Source organism: Myxine glutinosa, chromosome 11 (assembly GCF_964187855.1).
Source record: "Myxine glutinosa chromosome 11, kmMyxGlut1.1, whole genome shotgun sequence".
Lineage (NCBI taxonomy): Eukaryota > Metazoa > Chordata > Myxini > Myxiniformes > Myxinidae > Myxine > Myxine glutinosa.
Genome location: NC_136271.1, coordinates 64,714,531 through 64,739,804, shown reverse-complemented (window position 1 = coordinate 64,739,804; position 25,274 = coordinate 64,714,531). Strand labels below are relative to the sequence as shown.

The following is a 25,274-nucleotide window of genomic DNA, read 5'->3' as shown; positions in this document are numbered from 1 at the left end:
CACTTATGCCGGTCAAAATCATCCTCCGCCATTAATAGTCAGGTTCACTATGTTTTTTCGTTCAAAATCATGGTACATTAGCAAACCTATACATTTTTGGAAACGTTATTACATGGAAAATCTGAAAATCAATGTTTACATTTGCCAATTCCGACCAATTCGATTCGACCAATTCGACCATTCGACCAATTCCATTCGACCAATTCCATTCGACCAATTCGACCAATTCGACCATTCGACCAATTCCATTCGACCAATTCGACCAATTCGACCATTCGACCATTCGACCAATCGCTTCGATCGACCATTCGACCATTCGACCAATTCGATCGATTCGATTTGCCAATCAATTTGACCGACCTTTGCTTGTGTGGAACGGACTGTGAAAACGATGCGGACTATATTGTCGGATACGACACACAGGACAGTGATGACGAACTCTAAATGGCATATTCTGTAATCGTGTATGTTTGATGCCATTGACTGCCTGTGTATATTTTGTCATTGACTGCCTGTGTAGATGTGAAGTTATACTGACTGCATGTGTATATATGATTTTGCTGACTGCCTGTGTATGTTTGGTGATATGAATTATTGTGACACATTTTGATGTTATTAACTGCCTGTACAAAATGATAACATGTATTTGATTATGCAACTTATCGCGAATATAAAGACAGTATTTTGCAATTCAAAACCTTTGATTCGTGTCTTACCATTCCCCATAGCACTAATTTGATACTTTCATTGGATTCCTTGTCCCTGAAAATATAGGTTTAGTATATTTTAAAACGTTTTTAGGGTAATTAGGGGCAGAAATAGAACAAAATATGTATTTTACAGTGGCCATTTTGAAAATCCAAAATGGCCGCCATACAGGTATCTCTCCAAATGTAAACATTGATTTTTAGTTTCCTTATGCTATAACCTTTCCAAAAATGTATAGGTTTGCTAATCTACCATGATTTTGAACGAAATATAATTTATTGACATAGTGAACCTGACTAAAACACCAACAACCGCATGTCTCTACTGATCACATCCTTCCAGGTCTTTTTCGGTCTACCTCTTGGTCTTCTCCCCTCAACTACTAAACTAGTGATTTACTTGACAGACTCATCGCCGCCCCTTCTCACCACATGGCCAAACCACTTTAGTTTTCTCTTTCTCAACTCTTCCTCTGTACTATTAGTTTTGATCCTCTTTCTTATGTCCACACTACTCTGCTTATCCTTGTTATCCCACACTTCCTTAGCTCTGTCCTCTCTACTCTGCTCACAACTTTTACCCTCATTCCCCAAGTCACACGACCGTACATCCAAACTGGTCTAGCACAGGCTTAATATACTCTACTTTTTACTTCACTTGGGATAATTGTGTGTGTTAAAATGCCTCTTACCTAACTCACTCCACCGATTCCATACTACCCTTATCCTATTTTCTCGCAGCTAACTCGGCTCCACCTACTACCTTTATCTAATATGTCTCAAAGTAACAAAAACTCCTATTTATTTTTTTCTCCTGTTTTCGAGCTTAACTTCAAATCCCATTTCCAATGCATCTTGATTTCCACTCACATACACATTTTGCATCTGGAACTACTAGACACTATACCCAAACTTCCCTTAGCCCGACTGCATTTCTGATGACACCACTTTTTGCAAGACGCACACTGAATATAATTTGACCGTCCTCCATCACAAGTCACAGAGAACCATTTCCACTCTCATTCCTTTCTCCTTCTTCACCACTAACCATCAGTTTAATGTTTGGCCTGCGTTTGGGTGTTTGGCCTGCATGATCATTGTTATGTTGTGTGTGTTTTGTTAAGTTATGTGTTTTTGTTACGTGTTTTACTCTTTTTTGCTCTGTCTTTTTATTACGTGTCTACAGAGAGGTGAACTCTTGGAAATTGTTTTTGTAAGGTTGACCTGAGTGTGCCTGGATGACTTTGAGGGTAGAGGAATAGCAGCCGAAACCCGAACTCTATTCAAGTTCCTCCTGATGACTCCGTCTTTACCTAGTCGGATTCCTCCCGATGACTCCATCTTTACCGAGTCAGGTTCCTCCTGATGACTCCGTCTTTACCTAGTCGGATTCCTCCTGATGACTCCATCTTTACCTAGTCGGGTTTCTCCCGATGACTCCCTCTTTACCGAGTCGGATTCCTCCTGATGACTCCCTCTTTACCAAGTCGGCTTTCTCCTGATGACTCTCTCTTTACCAAGTCAGATTCCTCCTGATGACTCCCTCTTTACCAAGTCAGATTCCTCCTGATGACTCCATCTTTACTGAGTCAGATTCCTCCTGATGACTCTGTCTTTACGAAGTCAGATTCCTCCTGAGGACTCCATCTTTACAAAGTAAGATTCCTCCAGAGGACTCCATCTTTACCAAGTAAGATTCCTCCAGAGGACTCCATCTTTACCGCGTCAGATTCCTCCTGATGACTCCGTCTTTACCTAGCCCGGTTCCTCCTGATGACTCCGTCTTTACCTAGTCAGATTCCTCATGATGATTCCGTCTTTACCTAGTCAGATTCCTCCCGATGACTCCCTCTTTACCTAGTCAGGTTCCTCTTGATGACTCCCTCTTTACCGAGTCAGATTCTTCCTGATTACTCCGTCTTTACCTCGTCAGATTCCTCCCGATGACTCCCTCTTTACCTAGTCAGATTCCTCCTGATGAATCTTCTTTACCTAGACGGGTTCCTCCTGATGACTCCATCTTTACCTAGTCAGATTCCTCTCAATGACTCCCTCTTTACCTAGTCAGATTCCTCCTGATGAATCTGTCTTTACCCAGTCAGATTCCTCCTGACACTGTCTTTACCTAGTCAGATTCCTCCTGACACTGTCTTTACCGAGTCGGGTTCCTCCAGGTGACTTCGTCTTTACCTATTCGGGGTCCTCCTGACGACTACATCTTTACCGAGTCAGATTCCTCCTGATGACTCCCTCTTTACCTAGTCAGATTACTCCTGATGAATCTGTCTTTACAGAGTCAGATTCTTCCCGATGACTCCCTCTTTACCTAGTCAGATTCCTCATGACGACTGTCTTTACCTATTCGGGTTTGCCTGATGATTCCGTCTTTACCTAGTCAGGTTCCTCCTGATGACCCCGTCTTTACCTAGTCAGGTTCCTCCTGATGACTCCCTCTTTAACTAGTCGGGTTCCTCCTGATGACTCCCTCTTTACCTAGTTGGATTCCACCTGATAACTCCAATGTTGTATTTAGTCTTATATTTGATTTTGTGTTGTCTACATAAACCCTCAATTCCTTGCACTCCATTGCTTCCTTCCAACTAGGAAACATCCTCTTTATTTCTGATTCTGTTTTTGCTGTCAAGATGTCATCTGCATACAATAGTTCCCATTGCAATTCTGGAGACTTGCACAAGATAAAGGCATCATTAAGCCATGAAAATCCTATTAAACCATTTTGTATATATAAAAAAACAAGGCATATATAAATAATTAAAATATTTCTTTACAAACCGGATGTACCAACAGATTAAAATATATATTGTCGCGTTCCCGGGATTAACACCCCTGGGGACGGATTAGCAGATTGAGCTTAAACTCCAAGGCGTTCAATCCAATGGCAGTGTGAATATGCACGGGGGATGAGGGCAGCAAAGCTCTTACCTGTACGGACCCCACCGGACGTTTTTGACCCTGTTAATCAATGCAAACCGGCATGGAATTAAAATGTACAAATACCGGCTTTATCTATCTATAATTCCAGTAATCTCTGTGTGTATGTATGTATGTATGTATGTATGTATGTCTGTGACCGCTGTTTCTCGACAACCACGGGTTCGATATACTTGAAACTTGCCAGGTATATTGCTGGGGACCCGAGGATGTGCCTTTTCAAGGTTTCATATTAATCGGACAAGTAGTTACCGAGCTATGTCCAAAAAACGATTCAACCAATCAGAGAGCAGCGAGCTATCACGTGTGCCGAACGTGCCGAACAGACTCTGCCTCGGACGGCACATTTGAGAGCGTATTCATTTATTTCACGTTGGCAAACTATGTTGCCGCTATGTTGGCGTTAAACTATGTTTTAAAACTAATTAAAACTAATTTGCGATTCTTTCGCTTTCCTGCGCGTTTGTGCACGTTATGGCGATTTCTTTACCAAACTCCGCAAGCCGTTCGCTTTGGACCAAACCATTTCATGTAAATAGAGGGGGGGGGATTGTCACCGTACTCGCAAGCCGTTCGCTTTGGACCAAACCATTTCATGTAAATAGAGGGGGGGGATTGTCACCGTACTCGCAAGCCGTTCGCTTTGGACCAAACCATTTCATGTAAATAGAGGGGGGGGGGATATAAATTTAGATATATATATAGTACGGGCATGCCCTAGTTGAAAGAAATGCCGGTAACAAAAGAATGCACGGTAAACTAAAATTCCTTATCGAAGGACCCTCCTTACAGACCGGTATACAACACAAGGGGAAAAATAAAGGTGAAAATAATGTGTAGTGTTTGTGAGGTGCGTTTGCCTGCACTCCGCCTGGCGTCTGTGACCGTCGAAGATCCTGCGTCCCCACATGGAAACCGCACGCCCTGGCGCAAAGTCCGTTCGCGAAGACAGGCCTTGGCACGCAGTTCGCTTCTCCAGCCGCCAAGCACGAAGCAAGCAGGCCACGCCCATCTACTCGCCGGCTGCTCCACACAGCACCCAGACAACGCACAGTCGGAACCAAAGAGCCAAGTAAAGGACAAAGCCGTCGCTCGAAACGATGAAAGCCAGAGACCACGAGACAAAAAGCCAGGACACGACCGCCACGATGAAATCCAGATGCTGAGAGATTTACATGCGGCCGCTCGTCACCAAAGTCAGGACCCAAGAGAGAGAGAGTATCTTTGACTGCACGGCACCAAAGTCCCCATGCAAGAGCGTACAGACCGCGTCTGCTCATAATGACTGTACCCATGCAAGAGTGTACCGTATAGGTGACCGTTCGCTTTTGGATCCCTGGCGCAAGAGGACAAAATGTCGGGACTCAAGTCCTTTGTTCTCAAGGCTCTGACGTCATCCGACAATCCCCGTGCGTGCCCCTATCAGCGAGTCCCATCTTGTCGCTCTATGGTACCGGACCAATCACTGCTCTTCAGGGCATGGCCTCACGGACCTGCCTGCTTGATGTTGCGATGTGGCAGGTGGTGGCGCCAGCGTTATTGTTCAATGTCCTGTTCCGGTTGGTTTTTATTTACTGTTTTAATGCACGATTGCTTGGCTTAGCTATGTGTGTGTGCTGCAGTGTCATAAGGAACACAGGAAAAGATTACAGAGGCACTTACATACAGGGGATTAATTACCCTTAATACCTAACAAATTAGCATAACCCCACCCCTCGTCATGAGGACAATTATACACTTACACGACATCCGGTCTAACGGATTCCCTACTTATGGTACATGGGGGTTCTTTTTCTTCATCACAACATATGGAGCATGGTAATACAGTGCATTCAGAAAGTATTCAGACCCCTTCACCTTTTTCACATTTTGTTATGTTGCAGCCTCATGCTGAAATCGTTTAAATGCATTTTTCCCCTCATCAATCTACACTCAATACCCCATAATGACAAAGAGAAAATAGGATTTTAGAAAGTTTTGCAAATTTATCAAAAAGAAAAAACTGAAATATCACATTGACATAAGTATTCATACCCTTTGCTATGACACTTGAAATTTAGCTCAGGTGCCTCCCATTTCTCTTGATCATCTTTGAGATGTTTCTACACCTTGATTGGAGTCCACCTGTGGTAAATTCAATTGAATGGACATGATTTAGAAAGGCACACACCTGTCTATATTTAAGGTCTCACAGCTGACAATGCATATCGGAGCAAAAACCAAGCCATGAGGTCGAAGGAACTGCCTGCAGAGCTCAGAGACAGGACTGTGTCGAGGCACAGATTTGGGGAAGCCTACAAAAAGATTTCTGCTGCATTGAAGGTTCCCAAGAGCACAGTGGCCTCCATAATTCTTAAATGGAAGGAGTTTGGAACAACCAGGACTCTTCCTAGAGCTGGCCGCCCGGCCAAACGGAGCAATCGGGGGAGAAGGGCCTTGGTAATAGAGGTGACCAAGAACCCGATGGTCACTCTGGCTGAGCTCCAGAGATCCTGTGTGGAGATGGGAGAAACTTCCAGAAGGACAACCATCACTGCAACACTCCACCGATCTGGGATTTATGGCAGAGTGGCCAGACGGAAGCCTCTCCTCAGTGAAAGCCACATGAAAGCCCGCTTGGAGATTGCAAAAAAGCACATAAAGGACTCTCCGACTGTGAGAAACAAGATTCTGTGGTCTGATGAAACCAAGATTGAACTGTTTGGCTTCCATCTGGCCAAGTTTCAACCAATTTAAACCTTTTTTTCTTCTCGAAATAAAAATCTATTTTGCTTTCTCAAGCTATTGAATATTTATTTATTATAAAAATGCTTGTTCACATCATGGTACTTTCATTGCTGTGTCGAAAGTCCTTCATTTCTTACACTTTCCAGGATGCAGGATCCAGGAGAAAATACAATATTATCAACTATTTTGCAATGAAGAGTGTTTAATTGACAATGTGCTACCTACCAAAGTGTTATGGAAGGTGTCATTATTCCATAGATGAACATATGGTGAGATTCTAACATGTGGGAGTCTTGAATTGGTAAACAGGAATGTACATTATGGTTATTGTGGATCTTCCGGAAAATCTTTTAAGTACCCATTCCCAGTGACAGGAAAAGCTAGCAATGGTGGTGGTGAGAATAACCACAGAAGTTGACAATCAGGCAGTTGTCTGGGGAAATTCAATCCTTCCGGTAGTGCTCAACTTCACCAAAAGTGGCACTATTCAAATCAACTGTGCAACAGCAAGGAAGTAATGGTATACCTCATCATTTTTCCCAGGGGTTCCCGGGGGTTTCTTGGTGGCCGAAGGAGCCGCGAACCCCACTTAAACCTGGTGGGTACAATGTTTTACCTCTGTGACGAATTTTGTCCAAATCCATCCAGAGGTGTAGGAGTGTAAAGGTACACACACACAGATAGATGGACATTTATAGTTACTAGCAACGGCACCCGCCCTATGGGCGGGACTTCAATTGGGAGGCCCAAATGAAAAGGCAAAATATCAGAAATCGAAGGGTTTTTTTATTTTAAACGATTCATATAAACATCCGTTGAATCATATCACACGCAAATCATCAAAATCTAAACAGTATCTTTCCTCATGATGACTCCAATAAAAGCCACATCACTGTTCATATCGGTAAATATTATTCCATCGTGTTTCAAATTGTGATCGATACACTATGATCGTGATGATCGTGATGATCGTGATCGTGAATCGTGATCGATAATCGTGTTCACAATCGCTATGTCGTATGTACTCCCGATACGTGTACCAAATTTCCAATACGTGTAACTGTACCAAATCAACAGTTAAAAGGATTTTGAGCCGATAGCTGTTACGGCCTTGGCAAGATCGATGGAGACATGTTGCTTTCCCGGGTGCCGCACAAACGGCTGCACCAATCGAGCGGCACCCGGGAAAGCAACATCGTCACAATGAGAACAATGAACGTTATGCGAACGCGAATGTTATGCGTCAGTCCAAACCTGAGAATGCTGGAGACTAAAGCTGAAATTGGGAAAACTAAATAGCTTATTTTACTCCTGGAGATCCCAGGATTATCCACCCAAAATATATTTGCAATCGGTTCAGCAGTTTTTACGGTACCTTCGAACAGACAGAAAGACAGACAGACAGACGGACAGACATTTGGTGAATTATCGTAAGATAGATTTCTTTTTCAAACAATTGTTTCAGGAACATTTATATATTATTTGTGCAAAAGTAGTGGAATTTTTTATCTTTCCAAGATTCCCCCCAGGTGTTGTCCCATACATCTCTCTTCCCTTCACCCCCCTTACTCATAATCATCTGACAACCTATGTCCCTTTCATCCACATGATCCACTTTCATCTACTTCATCCTCTATTATTGCTCCTTCCCTTGATTTTTCTGAACTATATTTTCTTCTTCTTCTTTTCTACTCCCTAAAAACTATAAAAGAAGAAGATATTTTTCTCACCTTTTCCACTCTCTCCCTCACCCTTTGTACATTGTATATGTAGATAACCTGCTACTGTTAATTTTGTAAACCAAACCTTTTCAGGAGCATCAAAAATTCAAAAGTTTTCAGAGAAGCGTTGCTACAAAAGTTACAATAAGTCTAACTAAACAAAACCTGCAATCATTTTAACCTTGCTATCTGTCTCTTTTAGTTCAACTTACATGATTTCATCCAGTGTTAACAAGGTGTATGCAAAAAAGAACGGGCTGAAGGGGATGTCGTCACACCGAAGGTTAAGCAACCCTGAAAATAGACAGACATAAACAGGTGTACAAGTTTAACGATTTTCAACAATCTAAACCATTTTCTCAAATTAGGATTTTTCTGTTCATTTGGTTTGCAATGAATTGGTGTCATTAAGCATGTGATAATAAATTACAACCCCTTGGCAAGTATTAAAGATTTTTGAAGTTTCTGCAATATACAATACGATGCAAAGTGAGGGTTGAGATTGTTTCTTTTTTTGAGTTATTCCTATCCCAATGAAATTTCAAAATTAACTTACACTAGCAGGGGCTACGCGGCGCTTCCCATGGGGAGGAAGGGGGTGGGGGTGGGTAGGGGATACCCACCACTGCCCAGCTGGGTGAGCTTTTCCTGGCGGTGGGTGGTTTCGGGATATATTTGCCATTTAAAAGCTATGAAGTTATTGGCCTCATGGTGGTTACCTTTAGCCTGTGGGAGTGCGGGTCAACGGAGCTCTGTCTGACACCGCGTCCCAATATACACTTGAGCAGCCTATGGTGGCCTCAAAACGGACGCCAAGGCAAACGCATGGTACCTTAAAAACTCGGCCAGATTCTGAAGTACCTATACCCAAAAGTTGGGGCCTCTAGGTGCTATGCTTCAGCCATGAAAGAATAATGTACAGACACACAAACAAACACTTGAAAATATTCATAAGCTAAAATCCCATGTCAAACTATCTGATCCCATCTGGAATTTCATTAGAGGTTCACTAATTATGAAGCAACATGCAGGTATGTTGTTAATTATCTCCCAATAAATGTCTTTATAAAGCAGGGTTTTCAATCCTATACTCAGGCAAAGCATGCCCAAGTGCCCCCACTGAATCATGGCGCAAAATGTGGGCCAGACCGAGAGGCAGTAGCCACTCTAGAGGAATTATTTCCTCGGTGAGAAGTGACTGCCAATGGGCCCAGTTTCCTCCACAAACTCCTCTCACGCTATGCCATATACTGCGGAGCTCTGCATAAGCATGGCATACAGCAATTTCCAAACACAGGTGCTTTGGTCTCTGGGCCAAGGACATAGGTCAAGACCCTTGGAAAGTGGCCTGCCTGTGCCTGCAGTGAACTGTGTCACATTGATGCATGCTCATGCATAGTCTTCACACCACACTCTGTGATGGCCAGTGTTAAAAAAGACTGACCAGAACTGCCCACTTGGCTAACCAGACCAGGCTTACGTCCATGAAGGACGACAGTCGGGCCGTGAGATTACCAGCTGGGGGGCTCCCAATGTGAGTGGTGCAGCTTCACAGCTGCGGGAGCCCCACACCACCAAATTCCCCTGGAACGCATTGGATTTTTGCTCCCACAACGAAACTTGGGTGGGGGAGGAGAGGGGGGAGGAAGGGGGAGCGAGCGGATGGCATGCCTTGTGGCATACAACCGAGACTGATCATCGAGAAAAATAGGAAATATGCCAATGTCAGAGCCAAAATATCAATCCACTTATATTTTGACAATGAATAAGAGTTTCCAATCCAAATGTGTTAATAATGCTGTTGGAGGCCAATTTTCAGACACGCAGGGTGGCCTTTTTTTGGTATGGAACATCAGCTATACCACGAGGTATCATAGCAAATTATCTTCTTCATCCTGAATCACTCACCAAGAGGATTCACCAAAAGCACCCAATTCAGCAATCAGAAAGTGTAAAACCTTAGAACCCTCATGCCGATTTGCATGCGCAAGCACAACAAAAGGTTTCTTACCATTATTAAACATCAATCACTTCACAGTGGAACAAATCCATTGCTACATATTCTACAGAAAGCACTCACAGGCGGTGTCATCCAAGGAGCAAAGCAGCAGAGCAGTTGGTTTGTCAAAGTTATTTGCCATTTGTTCTCGAATGTTAGAAACCTTTTCCTTCCACGTCTGTCCTAAATGGAACAAGAAGGCACCGGCATACCGCTTAAGATCCGTAGCATAGTGCTTTTCAAAAAAGAACGCATCTTGTATCTACAACTACATGGCACGATTACTATGATTACTTATATCGCGGAAGTGTTCTTGAAAACAAAATTGCTTGACATTCTGGACACAATCGTAATACCAAAATGGAGCTGGAATAGACACATAGCAAGAAGAAAGGACAACCAGTGGACAACAAGATTTACAAAACTGGCAACCTAGAGAAGGCCCTTGCAGAAGCAGAGATAGACCAATGAACTGACGGAGAGAGGAAATTTATATACTGTATTTACTGAAGTACAACTGCCTCAATCTGCATTGAATAGAACAGATTTGATGATATTGAGGGAGGCCCTTTTCCTGCAATGGACTAAATAGGCTGGCCAAATCAAGTCCCTGAGAGAATTAATGGCAAAGGTAGCACAAGGATAACTTTGCCTGCATCTATAACATTTCTGTCTGATTAGCAATCCATAATCTAACTCTCCCTTTGGGCTGGCGCTGCTGCCTTACATCTTTTCCTTCTTGATGCTGTGGAAAGCCCCCAGAATCTTTGGGATCTCCCATGACAAAGCCGAGACCTTGGGCCTGGTAGTTTTGCATCGCAGGCAGGTTGGTGGCCTCTCTATATTCTGCCACCTCCAATTTGATATTGCACCCTCTGCTCTCTCTTGGCTCTGTCACTGTCAGGTTTCCGCAGGGTGCACACATTCTGCCTGCAATCCACTTTTTGTGAAACTTCCAAAATCCAGGCTCACTGCTCTCCTCCATTTATTTTCCCTCACCGATGGAACCAACATCCCCAGTCTATTTAGTCCCATTATTCCCTCCAGGGCTTCAAGACAGATGATCACCATTACCTCAGGTCATCCCTCATTGATATGCGTGAACTCTTCTACCCCACGTTACCCCATTCCCAAGGACTCTCATTTATCAGGTTGTTGTATTTTTTCCCCCCTTTTTTGTTCCCCTCTCCATCGCCTCTTTTCATTTGCGAGTTGTCGGTTGAGATGTTCCTTTTCTGTTTCATCCCAGCTTTCCCCTTCCTCTTCTTGCTGTCTTTCAGTTTGTGTGCGGCCTGTTCAACCCCATGTGTACTTCTCCCCCTCCCATTGATTTCACTCTCATTTCTACTCTTCTGTTGGTGTTTCCCCCTCTCCATTTTGTTCCATTCCATTGTTGCGCTAGCTCTTCCACGAGCCTCAATAATAAATACAAAAATCTCAAAAAACAAACTAGATGACCTTCTTGAGAACCCTGCTTTACTCACCCACCTTGTTCGAGACGCAGAATGTATATAGAATCGTTCGAAAGACCAGGCCGGTCGGTCCCCCAAATGATATCCACAAGGTTTGTCTCGATGGGGTTCAATGTGATGTTGATTCTCTCTATTTGTGATTGCCACTTCTGCATGCCACCTTGGAAGAATGAACAGTGAAAAGTGATGAGAACTTGTGGAAGAAGAGTTCGGAAAGAATTACACAACATATAGATGGAATCATTATGCATAATATTTCAAACTCGAGACTTCATAGAATACCTTACTCCGCAAAGTCTCGAGTCTCAAAGTAAATTAGTTATTCACACCTGTTGCTTGTGTCCTTTATAACATCCTTAAAAACAACGTTTCCTGCTTGGAATAATTTTCAATTTATTTTGCCTGCCATACAGCTTGTGCAATCGCGATGAGATTCCATACAATTTTCCAAACTCAGAGCCGAAGTACTGCTAAACAGCAGGTTTGTGTTCCGATTTATGTTCCGATTTTTGTGTTATCCAGTGTTCAAAATATAAAATTCAAATGAAATTAAGTATTTCCTTGATCATACATCGACATCTGTAGACAGAACGACAGACAGATAAAGTGAAGCGATTTCTTAACCCTGCTTTTCGCTTCAGGCACATTGGGCTAATAAACTAATATCACAGTATCACAAGTGACGCATTTCTATATAAAATCTTCACTTACTGATAGAAAACAAGTATGGATCAAATCCAACTCTTCCCCCATCCTCCATTTGTTGAGTGATCCATTTTACCATTCCACTAATTCCTCCTGAAAATACAAGAGACCCATTATAAAACAGAACTTAACTTTGGAACGACTCGTACCTATTCAAAAAAAGTAGATCTTTAGAAATACAACAGCCATTGAAGGCCTCATGATGATTTCATTGTTTGAACTCAAAACATTAAAAAAAAAATTTGATTCTGTACTATTATGTCACAATATGTCTGTCGTTCAAAAAGTTATGAAAACGAGATACTTACAATTCAATTATATTATATATTGTTGTGGATATGAGAATGTTGTTTTTTTATTGTTGTGTAATGAATTGTTGTAAAATGTCACCCTCCTTCCTGCATTTGTTGTTGTATAAAGGTCAAAGGGCGTTCCCGTAGTTAATTCCATAAAGCATACACGCAGGACACCATATCTCCCTGTTCAGTAGTTATATCCTTATTATGTGTATTAGTGTAAGGCTGTGTCTTCCATTAATTTAAATACTCCATTGCACCAAGTGAAATAAGAGTAGATTCGCTTCACATTCCCCTTCCAACAATTGCCAACTGTTCCCTCCGCGACTCCATTCGCCACGAGGTCGGCTCTGAGAAGAAGGGGGAGGAGCTGCCGAATCCTGGGCGTGCCCGCCCATCGTCATCAAGGGCGGAGCCAGAGGGCCGTGCCGACCAATCAGGGCTGAGGCGAGCTCACCGATGGGCGTGTTCTAGAGGCCGGCGGCTTGATTGCCCGCGGGGTTATAAAGAGCGCGCGCAGAAGCCGTGGAAAAAGAAGTGCGCACGAGGGCGAAGCAAGAGAGGAACGTCCTGAGAGAGATACGTCCTAAGATATACGTCCAAAGAGATACATGCAGAGATACGTGCGACGATCAAGTGCAAGCGAGTCAGAGCGGTGAAGTGCGAAGTGTCAAGTAGGGCAAGTGCCGAGTGTGCAGTGCCAAGTGCAAGAGAGTTCTAAGGAGCAGCTTTGGCAGGCGCACGGTGCACCGGAGGGGCTTCGCCGTGCAGATTGTAACCGTGGCTGTTTTGGCGATCCCAGCTCGGGTATTGACGGCGGCTATCCACTTCCGGCCCGACCGATCCCCGCTGAACCTTCCTCCCCCGCCAAGCCATTCCTCCTTCCGATCCTTCCTGCCTGCAAATTCCCAATTCGTGTGAGTCCGTCTTTCGTTTGTTCTGTCCAGGGTTCTAAGTAAGACTGCCATAGATAAGCTAAGTTTCACTGTGTCCGCTTCTTCTTCTTATGTTTTTATTTTATTATCCTTCCTTCTCCTTGGTTTCTTTGATTGTGTAAATAGTAGGAATAAATTTAGTAGCATTTCCAACCTTTTTGCTTTGGTGTTCTTCTTCTTCACATCCTTCGCTTTAGTCTTTTCCCCATTGAATATCTGTGGCGCGATTCGGCCAACGTTCAGGAATCGGGTTAGTCGGGGTAACTGTTCGGGCGCGGCGGCCATCCGCTCGGCAAACAACATCCTCGCCGCGGTCCCGTAACAATTGGTGTCGGGAGCGAGATTGGACCCGAAGCGTGCTCAACGCGCTCAAAATTACGAGTGGCCAAAATTTGTTTTGTTTTAGAAAAACCCGAACTTTGAAATCGCGCCATGGCTAGTCAAGGCGATCGGATGCAGGTGGGTGAGCTAGAAGAGGGGTTAGGGGTAACAGGACCACAGGGAAGAAATGGAGGAGAGCAATGAGGAGGTGGTTGAGGAGGTGTCAGGTGCACAAAATGGCGCCCTCGCGCACGTGAATGCAGTGGCACCAAATTTAGCGGCGCCCGTGACCATAGCAGCACCGGTGGATTCGAACCTTTTTTTGCTACAAATGGGGGCCCTTATGGACAAAATGGGTGAGCGAATGAGGGACGAAGCGACGGCTAATAATGTACGATTGGAAAACAAACTTGTGGGAATGAGGGCTGATAGCGAGAAAATGGAAAACAGAATGAGGGACGAAGCAAGGGGTACTAGTGAGCAATTAAGAGACGGGTTAAACAATATGGGAAATAAATTTGAGGGTTTAGACAAGAAATTTTAGGGTAAATTTGAGGGGTTAGACAATAATTTAAAGGGGTTAGACAATAATTTAAAGGGGTTGGACAATAAATTTGAAGGGTTAGACAACTGGATAAAAGAGGTGAAGAATGGGTTAATGGGGTTGGAAAATACAATGGACGACAAATTGCGGGAAGTAGGGGAGCAATCCGCCCGGGAAATCAAACGGATGGGGAACCAGATAGAGGAGGTGAAAATCGGGTTAGAAGGTAAATTGGATGCTCAGAGGGATGAATTGGGACAGATGAGGGCGGCATCTACTAAAGAGAGGGAGGAGATGGGGGAGGAGATACGACGGGGTGTAAGCGAGGAGGTCTCGGGGGTACGCGAGGAGGTAAAGTTAGGTGAGAAGCGTATGGAGAAAGAGGTGAGGAATAATACGGCTAGGTTACAGGGGGGAATAGAGGGTCTGACGAGGGGAGTAGAACAGCTGACAGTGGGACAAAAGGAACTCGTGGACCAAGTGGAAAAGAACACTGCAATAATCGGGGGGTTAAAAGCGACACAAAAAGACATCAAGAACGAATTAATAGCGACACAGAAGGAATGTCAGATGGTACATGAGGGACTGACAATGAGGGTGGACGAGGTGACAGAGATAATGGAGACGAAGGACAGAGAGGTGAGGACGCACATAGAAACGGTTGAAGTGGAGTTGGAGGAAGAGATAGAGGGGGCGCACCGGGAGATGGAGGAGGTAAAGGAAAAATTAGAGGAGGTGGAAGAAGGGGTGATTGAAATTAAGAAGAGACTAAGGGAAGCTGAGAAAGAGATAAAGGAGGAAGTAATGGAATTGGTACAAGGTCTGTGCTCGAATCATGATGGTGTGCTTGCTAACCAAATAAAGAGTTTGCAGGTGGCAGAGGAGGTGCGGAGACGAGGTGCCAAGGTGAGTGGCGATATATTCGGAAATGTATATGATGTGAGGGGAGCTTCAGTCGGCTTGGGGGTTGATTTGGATCCGCGTGTTCGTGAGAGGCCGTTGGTGAAGTGTGCGACAGGTACGGAGTGCGAAGGAGGAGGTGTGCGAGAATGTCTGACTCTGGGGTGTGTGAGGAAAAAGTGCACGCCGAGGAGTGAGTGTGCTGTCGAGAGTGAGTTGGTCGTAGCGCGTGTGCGAGGGAGCACATGGAAGCGCGGAGTGGGGAGTGTTACAGGGGATGTAACGAAAGAGTGCACACCTGTGGTGAGTGTTACGGAGGGTGTAACGGGAGAGAGTGCGCAAGAGGATGCACGAGAAAGGTGTGTAACGGACGGGTGCATGAGTACAGAGTGCGCTGGCAAGAGTAAGGGTGAATGCGCGACCGAGTGTGGTGGTAAAAGTAGTGAGTGACACGGAGCGTGAGTTGGTGGTGGCAGGTGAGAGAGGATGTACACCTGGAATGGAAGGATGCACACCTGGAATGGTAGAGCGTGTGTGGGAATGCACACTGGAATTGGTCGTGAGGCACGTGATTGGGTGTGCAAGTGAGAGCACACATGTGGTTGTCACAGAGGAGGTGACCGAGGAGGGGGCGCGAAGGTGTGTTGGTGAGGTGTGCGAACGACGAGCGTGTGCAATGGTGTGCGGTGGTCAGGTGTGTGACCAAGTCTGTGAGCGAAAGAACGAGTGCAATAACGAAGTACGCAGGGTGTACGGGCGGCGTTGCAGCACCGAGCTCGGTGAGGGTGAAAGGGGTCGCGTATGCGTGTGAGCATGCAGGTGAAGCATCGACGGTAACCGGGTTAGCGGTTAGGACGACGTTTAGCCGGAGCGAGCCCCCGGTACATGCCGGGCTTCGCGTGCCGCGTGGACCAGCGGGGATCCGAACCACGGCAGTTTCGAAAGAACCGCCGTACGCGATCCACGCTGGGCCTCGCTCGGAACAGTCGCGTCCGAGCTCCGCCAGGCGGAGCGGGCGGTCCGGTTGGAAGGGCCGACACAGCGACCCCTTGTGGTTGCCGCGCTCCGGCCGGCCGAGATTGGGGCATCGGACGGTCCCATGCCCCGATGGTGCGTGGAATCTCGGGCCGAGTAGACCGCCTTCCCTGCACCGAATGCCGGACGGACCCATCCGCTGGCAACGAACCACCCGCATCCATTGCTCGGCTTTACGAAGCAGAGCTTTGGAAACGAATTGGCGCACCGAGAGGCTCAATTGAGTAGACGTGTGACGAGGATAGTGTTTTGGCCCCGAAATTAGAAAAACAAAATTTGATGATTGGTAGAATGATTGGCAGATGATTGGCAAATTTTTGATTTGTTGAATTTGGACGAGCAAAATTTATAGTGAAAGATGCCCGATGTGGTGGGATGGCAACTCTGCCATCTCTCACAGCCGGGGGCAAAGGAGCAATAGTCTTATGGGGTTTGGCAGTGAAAACTAGCCCGGGAGGGTTAGGATATAGTGTGTAGGGACCCAGAGAAGATGACCTGAGGTAACGTTAAGATTAGGTAGTGACAATGATACCTGTAGTGGGGACGCAGGTAGATTAGTGTGGATGATAATGACGTGGTATGTGCTTAGTTTAAAGGGAAGACGGGGAGCACTAAGTTAGCAGGGCAACAGGTAGATTAGATGATGCCATGTGTGAGGAACAGGTGTGATTGCACAGGTGTGCAACTGAACAGGTGTGTGGAGCAGTGTATGAGTGAGAGAAGGTGATTGTGCGTTGTGTTGACCAAATGGTCCAGGGACCAAGGAGGGTGCAGGTGGCACCAGGTGAGATTGCACAGGTGTACAACTGCAGGTGTATGGAGAATGGTTGTGTGGAATATATGGAGTATGGAATATATGGAGTATGGGAATGGATGGTCGTGGAGTGAGTATGATGGAAACTGTGGAGTGGAGTGGATGGTGCGAAGGTGTGAATGGGGGAAGAATGGACCCCCATCACGAATACCCGGGGAGGGTAGTGTAAGAGTTAGGTAGAGGGTACAGGTAAATTGTGGTTGGATATTGGCATCTGTGGTGCGTGTGGAAGAATGGTACTTGGATGGGTGCATTAGTGTTGTGGAAATGGCTGGGCGTGTAGCCTGTTAGTGTGTGTAGTTGGTTGACACTCCGCCACTGTTAGGATGTCGGCCAGGTGAGGCCGCAGGTGGGCTCTGGGATCCGGTAGAGTTGTTGTGGATGGGGCCCGAGGACCCGGAGGACGGACCCGGGTAGCCCAGTGCCAGAGGGCACCAAGGGGTGACAGAGCCAGGAGGGGCCTTCCCCAATTAGATAGGTTAGGGTGAGGAGCTAGGTAAGCTCAGGTGGCAACTACAGTGGTGGAGGTGTGCAGGTGGGTAGACCTGCTGGGAGAGCTGCATGACCCAGCCCGGAAATTGTGCAAGGGCACCGGGAGATGAATCGGGGGAGTGAGACCCCAAATTGATTAAGCACCACAGTTTGGTCAATGGGAATTTGGTTCTTAAAACCGCATAGAGTTAGTTGGCCAATGGTTTGGCAGAGAAAGACCCCGGGTAGTGTAAAGTGTGTTAATGTCATTTAGAGGATAGTTAGGATTAAGAATCTCCTCGCACCATCTGCATCCACTCACCTGAGATGACATACCTCCACACCATGCCAGGTGGTTTTTTTTTTTTTTTTTGGTGCAGATGTTTGGAATGTGAGACGCATCATGACGTGGGTGTGACATTGTGCTTTGTGTTCCATCTCTCCCTCCTTATGAGGATTGATGATGAATTGGGTGATGGCAAATTTTGAAGTAGAGGGAGTGAAGACGAATTTGGTGTAGAAGAGATATGGGGAGACGTGACAGTAGTGACGAATTTGTAAATGTGTAGATTGTTGTAAATATGGGGTAAGGGCAAGGGGAGAGTAGGTGACAGGGGGGGTGACGTACGGTAGGGACGAGCTTTTCTCCGCTCCATCTCCATACGCACCGCCTCGCATTGCCTTTATTGATGTGTACTCTTGAGACCTTACCCCTCGCTCATCTGTCTTTTTCCCCCCCTTGTCTCCCACACGAGGACTGTGCGCCACTGGGCACCGAGGGGAGCATGCGGGAGGCCGCCATTGTGCACCCGAAACTCCCGGAACCAGCTGTCTGCATCGATGCACCACCTTATGGACCACATGTCTGTGGCTGAGCACCACTTATGGACCCCATGGGTTGGGGCATGGCCCCTCTTCTGGAACCGGCCATGAAGGCCCGAGATCTTGCTGGCGGACCTTGGCCACAGGGCACCGATGCCCCACAGGTGAACCATACATAGTCGGCCCCCTGTGGGCCATAAATAAAAGAAATGGACACGTTGGGTGCATTTTATTTTATTGCAAATAGGCCGCCAGCAAAGAAGATGACAACAACAGGAAAATAGCAATAGCCAGCAGAGGGAGATGAAGAGGAAGACCAGCACCAGGGTTTGTTGTTTTTATTTTTTATTGAACAGTGATGACTGTGCACCGATTGGTGCTTGAGGGTGTTTTGGTGGATTTTGGGTGCTTCCTGGTGCATCGATGCAGGGCAGACTGTCTCCCCCCCCCCCCCAAAAGAACGATCACAGGTCCTGGGTTAGTATTGTAAATAAAAGTAGAGCCATTGTAAATAATGCTCCCCCACCGTAAATGTATAGTTTGAAGACCATTCCGCAATTCGGTTAGCTGTGGGCGTGAATCTGTTAGGCAGGGTGCAATGGAGCAGCGGGACATATTTATTTATGTTTTAAAACTGTTGCACTCAGGGTCAGGTTAAATGTAGAGGGAACTACACCTATGTGCCACACTAAGGTAAAAGTTCAAAGGCCCGGGACGTGCCTAAGGGAAGGAGGGTGCAGTGTTGTGGATATGAGAATGTTTTTTTAATTTATTGTTGTGTAGTGAATTGTTGTAAAATGTCACCCTCCTTCCTGCATTTGTTGTTGTATAAAGGTCAAAGGGCGTTCCCGTAGTTAATTCCATAAAACATACACGAAGGACACCATATATCCCGGTTCGGTAGTTATATTCTTATTATGTGTATTAGTGTAAGGCCGTGTCTTCCATTAATTTAAATACTCCATTGCATCAAGTGAAATAAGAGTAGATTCCCTTCACATACCTCTTCCAACAATTGCCAACTGTTCCCTCCGTGACTCCATTCGCCACGAGGTCGGCTCGGAGAAGAAGGGGGAGGAGCTGCCGAATCCTGGGCGTGCCCACCCATCGTCATCAAGGGCGGAGCCAGAGGGCCGTGCCGACCAATCAGGGCCGAGGCGAGCTCACCGATGGGCGTGTTCTAGAGGCCGGCGGCTTGATTGCCCGCGGGGTTATAAAGAGCGCGCGCGGAAGCCGTGGAAAAAGAAGTGCGCACGAGGGCGAAGCAAGAGAGGAACGTCCTGAGAGAGATACGTCCTAAGATATACGTCCAAAGAGATACATGCAGAGATACGTGCGACGATCAAGTGCAAGCGAGTCAGAGCGGCGAAGTGCGAAGTGCCAAGTAGGGCAAGTGCTGAGTGTCAGTGCCAAGTGCAAGAGAGTTCTAAGGAGCAGCTTTGGCGAGCGCACGGTGCACCGGAGGGGCTTCGCCGTGCAGATTGGAACCGCGGCTGTTTTGGCGATCCCAGCTCGGGTATTCACGGCGGCTATCCGCTTCCGGCCCGACCAATCCCCGCTGAACCTTCCTCCCCCGCCAAGCCATTCCTCCTTCCAATCCTTCCTGCCTGCAAATTCCCAATTCGTGTGAGTCCGTCTTTCGTTTGTTCTGTCCAGGGTTCTAAGTAAGACTGCCATAGATAAGCTAAGTTTCACTGTGTCTGCTTCTTCTTCTTCTGTTTTTATTTTATTATCCTTCCTTCTCCTTGGGTTCTTTGATTGTGTAAATAGTAGGAATAAATTTAGTAGCATTTGCAACCTTTTTGCTTTTGTGTTCTTCTTCGTCACATCCTTCGCTTTAGTCTTTTCCCCATTGAATATCTGTGGCGCGATTCGGCCAACGTTCAGGAATCGGGTTAGTCAGGGTAACTGTTCGGGCGCGGCGGCCATCCGCTCGGCAAACAACATCCTCGCCGCGGTCCGGTAACAATATATATATATATAAATACATACTTGTGGAAATGTTGATTGAACTGATGTTGTGGAAATGACACCTAGGGGTTAATAGTGCTTGGAATATAGCAGTTATTTCCTTTAAGTGACTATCTAACATAAGCGTAAAGTAATTAATTGTGATATGAGTTGCTTAATCACTTATATGTCTAGTTAGACTATGTCTTGCCTTCCCTATGTTTGTATATAAATTATTCATTATTTGGACTCCATTTTTACCGTTCTGCCCTCTGTAATCTGTCATTTGTGTTGTTTTTAGCGTTCACTAAGCTCTGCGGCGGTAAAAGTTTTGGTGGCAAATGAGGTAAGAGTGTTGTAACAGGCACGGATTAACTCAGAGCTCAGGCTGGAAGGTCAGGAGGGAGTCACTCCACCCACCATACTGGTCCGCGCTCAATGGTGAGTGAGCAGAGAGAGGCATGGCACGTCATCCATGATGCACGGGCCTAGGGTTATAAATGTGGGGGCGACTAGGAAAGGGGAGGTGATGCTATGAAACTCCAGCGCAGAAGGCCGCTCAGTCAGACTGCTCGCATGTGCACAAGCCTTGCTCCCATTCAGCCAGCCATGCCTCTCCTCCTCCACCTCCACCGCCTCCCCTTTCTCCACCTCCACCTCCTTCCCCACCTCATAAGCCTCTCGGCACGTGAACCAGGAAGCTGGTTTTCCAGCCACATATGGGCTCGGTTCCATATTAAATGTATTAAACATACCTAGTCTCGGGGTGAATTGTGGATATTTACATATTTACATATTATAAAATCAATGCAAGATGCTGCTGCTATAGGCTCTCCACCGAGATGCCGACTTGCTGCTGGACTGTTCGCCCCTTCGCTGGGACCTCTGTGCTGACCCTGTTGTCACCTTCACACTATCATGACATGAGTTATTTGTCTTAAGCTGAGTAGAAATTGATGGATCATGCTCACCACATTCTGTTTCAAATCGTTTCTTACAAACAGGCTATGACGAGGGGTTTGACTCTTGAGGAAGTGCAGCATTCATCATTCAGACGTCTCGCACTGTCGGTTAGGCATAGGCACCGGCACTGCGGAAGATGATGTTTTTCTGCCTTCAAAGTATCTTCTCTTTCTTGATTCATTTATCGACATTTAGCCGCACGATGCCTGGTAGACTCTTGCCTTTCTTTCTCTCATCATATCTCATATAACTTTCCTGTTCTTTTTGTTTGGTACAGCATTTTCTGAGTAAAGAAGATGAGCGTCAGTGACATTAATAAGGCATGTGGGTCTTTCAGTCGGAGAGTATGAAATGCAGAGAATAGTCTCCCTGGAAAGGTAGTGGCAGCAGAAAGAGTTGATAGCATGACCTACCATTCTGCCGGACTTGCATATAGGTACCGAGATGCATTGGAGATAGTGAGGCACAGGGGTATTGGTAGGACTTGTACGTATATTGTGTGTGGATAGGAGAAGGTTTCTGGGATTGGTGCAGTGCAGGAACGATGGGCTGAATTTATACCCTCATGTTTCAACCTGCAATTCATTAATTTACCACAATGAAATTCACCCATAGAATAGAGTTTCATTAATCACGGTAACTTTTGTTACGTGCTGGTAACTTTGGTTCGTTTTTGTTACCTTTTTATTTTTGGAAGTAGTTGTATCTTGTTAATCTTTCGTTTCCCTTCACTATTATATATTTTGGTTGGGCTGACTGTAGCTAGGTGGCATTGCGCTCCCTGCTTCCGGGTTTCACACCGACTTGGTCGTGTATATACTACAACTCCTTGAATAAACATGGGTTGTGCTACGAAACCTCGATCTTCCCGGCTGATCCTTATACTTGTTGGCACTTATATAACTAGGGCATGCCCGTACTATATATATATCTAAAATTATATCCCCCCCCCCCTCTATTTACATGAAATGGTTTGGTCCAAAGCGAACGGCTTGCGAGTACGGTGACAATCCCCCCCCTCTATTTACATGAAATGGTTTGGTCCAAAGCGAACGGCTTGCGAGTACGGTGACAATCCCCCCCCCTCTATTTACATGAAATGGTTTGGTCCAAAGCGAACGGCTTGCGGAGTTTGGTAAAGAAATCGCCATAACGTGCACAAACGCGCAGGAAAGCGAAAGAATCGCAAATTAGTTTTAATTAGTTTTAAAACATAGTTTAACGCCAACATAGCGGCAACATAGTTTGCCAACGTGAAATAAATGAATACGCTCTCAAATGTGCCGTCCGAGGCAGAGTCTGTTCGGCACGTTCGGCACACGTGATAGCTCGCTGCTCTCTGATTGGTTGAATCGTTTTTTGGACATAGCTCGGTAACTACTTGTCCGATTAATATGAAACCTTGAAAAGGCACATCCTCGGGTCCCCAGCAATATACCTGGCAAGTTTCAAGTATATCGAACCCGTGGTTGTCGAGAAACAGCGGTCACAGACATACATAGATACATACATACATACATACATACATACACACAGAGATTACTGGAATTATAGATAGATTAGCTCATATGAAGGGTGAAAAACAATTTTCAGTTTTCAAATCTGAGAAATAATACAAAAGTAAAACAAGAGTCTGGAAAAGTTCTGCACCAAAGTGGCATTCTTAAACAAGGTAGTCCTCCAATTCACGTCGGTTTGGTGGAGGCGGAAATGACTGTCTTAGGCGCCTCTCCAGAGAGTTCCTCCATGAATGCTCTATGGAATTGAGATCCGGTGATTGGGAGGGCCATGAATGATGGGTAACTTCATCCTTGTGCTCCTCAAACCATCGGGTGACAACATGTGTCCTGTGGACTGGAGCATTGTCATCCTGAAAGACACCCCTCTCAACAGGGAAGAAATGCTGCATCATGGGATGCAGATGATCGCTCATGATGGTAACATAGCATGTTGCATCTACCCTGCATTCTAATGAAATGAGTGGACCCAGGCCATGCCAGGAAAATGCACCCCACACCATTATGGAACCGCCAGCTGTTACAATTGGAACCAGGCACTCGGGGCGGTGGAGCCCCTTGGGCTGTCATCACACGTGCACACGTCCATTCGTTGAGAACATGGTGATTTTCAGGGTGGCATAGTTTCGAACCCGAAGGATCGGTAGCCGACACAATTTCGGTCTTCGAGGCCGGCCGATAGGCACAGTGTGACCAGAAGGGACGAGGTTCTCCTGACCACGTGGCCCTCGACTTGGTGGGGTTTGTCCGCACAATGTGTGCGCATCAGGATGAACTTTAGCCGGGGAGCGTTTGGGCGCCCCGGTCTGATACTGCCGCCCACGCGCATAACAACGTGTGAGTGCACGTGGGTCCCGGCGGTCCCACTGGCCTAGCGCTACCACGTTTAGACAGCGAAATCCGTCCCCGGGCACCGGCGCCTACTCCCGGAAGTTGAGAGAATAGCGGCGTCAGGCACGGTAGGACACCCGCGGAGCCCAGGCGGACCAGGGACGCGCGAGCCTACGCGTTAGCGTGCTACGGCGGAATCAACGGCTTCGGCCACGGCTGGGCCGATACTCGGCCCGGTCGCACCGGAAATGAACTGGTTCGACACCCGCGCTACAGAGGTCGCGGGCGACTGAGATGTATTAACAAATTAATTAATTAATTTGAGACGTCCAATTTCTAGTGTTTGGAAATTTGGAAGAGCTTGACCCTAGCCTTTCCCTTGCGAGGGCAAGGAGGAACTTAACACTTGACACTTAAGCTTAGTTTGAAGTACGTCCTGACCAGCGCTCACGGCGGGATGGCAAGGCAACCAGAAGGGACGAGGTTCTCCTGACCACGTGGCCCTCGATCTGGGAAGCGAGAGGCGTTCCATTAGTGGACGCGCCCCTCACGCCCGACTTTTGGGCGGCCCCGGCAGGCCATTTGTTTTGACGTTCCGTGACAGGCCCTGCACCCCCACCTCCGGGCCGACCAGGCGACCGGAATGAATCCCGGTGTCGAGGCTCGATCCATCCTCGATCGAGCCTCGATCTTGTATACAAAAAAAAAAAAAAAAAAAAGGCTGACTCAACAGACTACATCACATTCCTCCACTGCTCAGCAGTCCATTGCCAATGCACTTTGAACCACTGGATCCACAAATGGGCATTGCCAAGTTTGTGCATAGCAACCCCGGTGAAGTTCTTCGCCAAATACTTGCATACATGTTGTACAGCCCATGTACCCAGGTGTTTCCATTTTTTGGTCTATTATCTGGAAGTTACAGTCTGTAACACCAACTTTCAGATGTTTACGTATCTTTATTGAGCCAATCTCAAAACAAAATTACTTTTATGTGAAAGAATATCTGTAACAGATTATTGAGAAATCAGTAATACTAGTTTGAAAAGACTCCAAATTGGTATTGTTGAACACAATGTTGGTGGGGAGAACATCATGTGGGTATTTGTGATGGCAGATGAATTTGATATGTGTATGTTTGTTTCATACTGTTATGTCGCTCAACAGACGCTAAACAATGTGATTGATTGCAAGGCACAAGTCCGTTTATTCCCAAGCACGAAGCCGTGAAGACATCTCCGACTCCGTTAACATGGCATCTCTCCTAGCCCTCATCACAATTCCACTTCCTCTTACATTATCATGTCCCCTCCCAGCAATCCACCAACATCCAGCAATTCTACAACAATAACATAATTGGAAATAACATAGCACATAAGAAAGAACACAATATATACACCTGTGGCTATTTGTAACAAATTAAGGTAATTTTGTTTTTGGGTTGTCTGTCCGTGCGTCTGTGATCAATTTTTAAAAACGAAATTACAACATTATATATATTTAAGGTCTTGTCCATGGCCTCATAGAAGTGTCATGGCGATAACTCGGCTCGTCTTGGCGAAGGACACCATGAGATCTTTAACATCCACTAA

The 25,274-nt window shown here is 46.1% G+C and overlaps 1 protein-coding gene across 7 annotated transcripts in view; it reads right to left on the bottom strand.

Moving 5' to 3' along the window:
• The window catches only part of XPNPEP2 (X-prolyl aminopeptidase 2), a 79,365-nt gene that overhangs the window by 42,590 nt on the left and 11,501 nt on the right, over positions 1–25,274 (bottom strand). For all 7 annotated transcript variants that reach the window (XR_013624978.1, XR_013624977.1, XR_013624976.1 and 4 more), the window contains 4 exons: positions 12,290–12,376; positions 11,595–11,738; positions 10,188–10,289; positions 8,320–8,401 (listed from right to left, as the gene is read on the bottom strand). Coding sequence is in view for 3 of the 7 variants with exons in the window: in XM_068097125.2 (XP_067953226.2) it covers positions 8,320–8,401; positions 10,188–10,289; positions 11,595–11,738; positions 12,290–12,376 (415 nt within the window). In the remaining 4 variants the exon portion in view is untranslated. The remainder of the gene's footprint in view (positions 1–8,319; positions 8,402–10,187; positions 10,290–11,594; positions 11,739–12,289; positions 12,377–25,274) is intronic.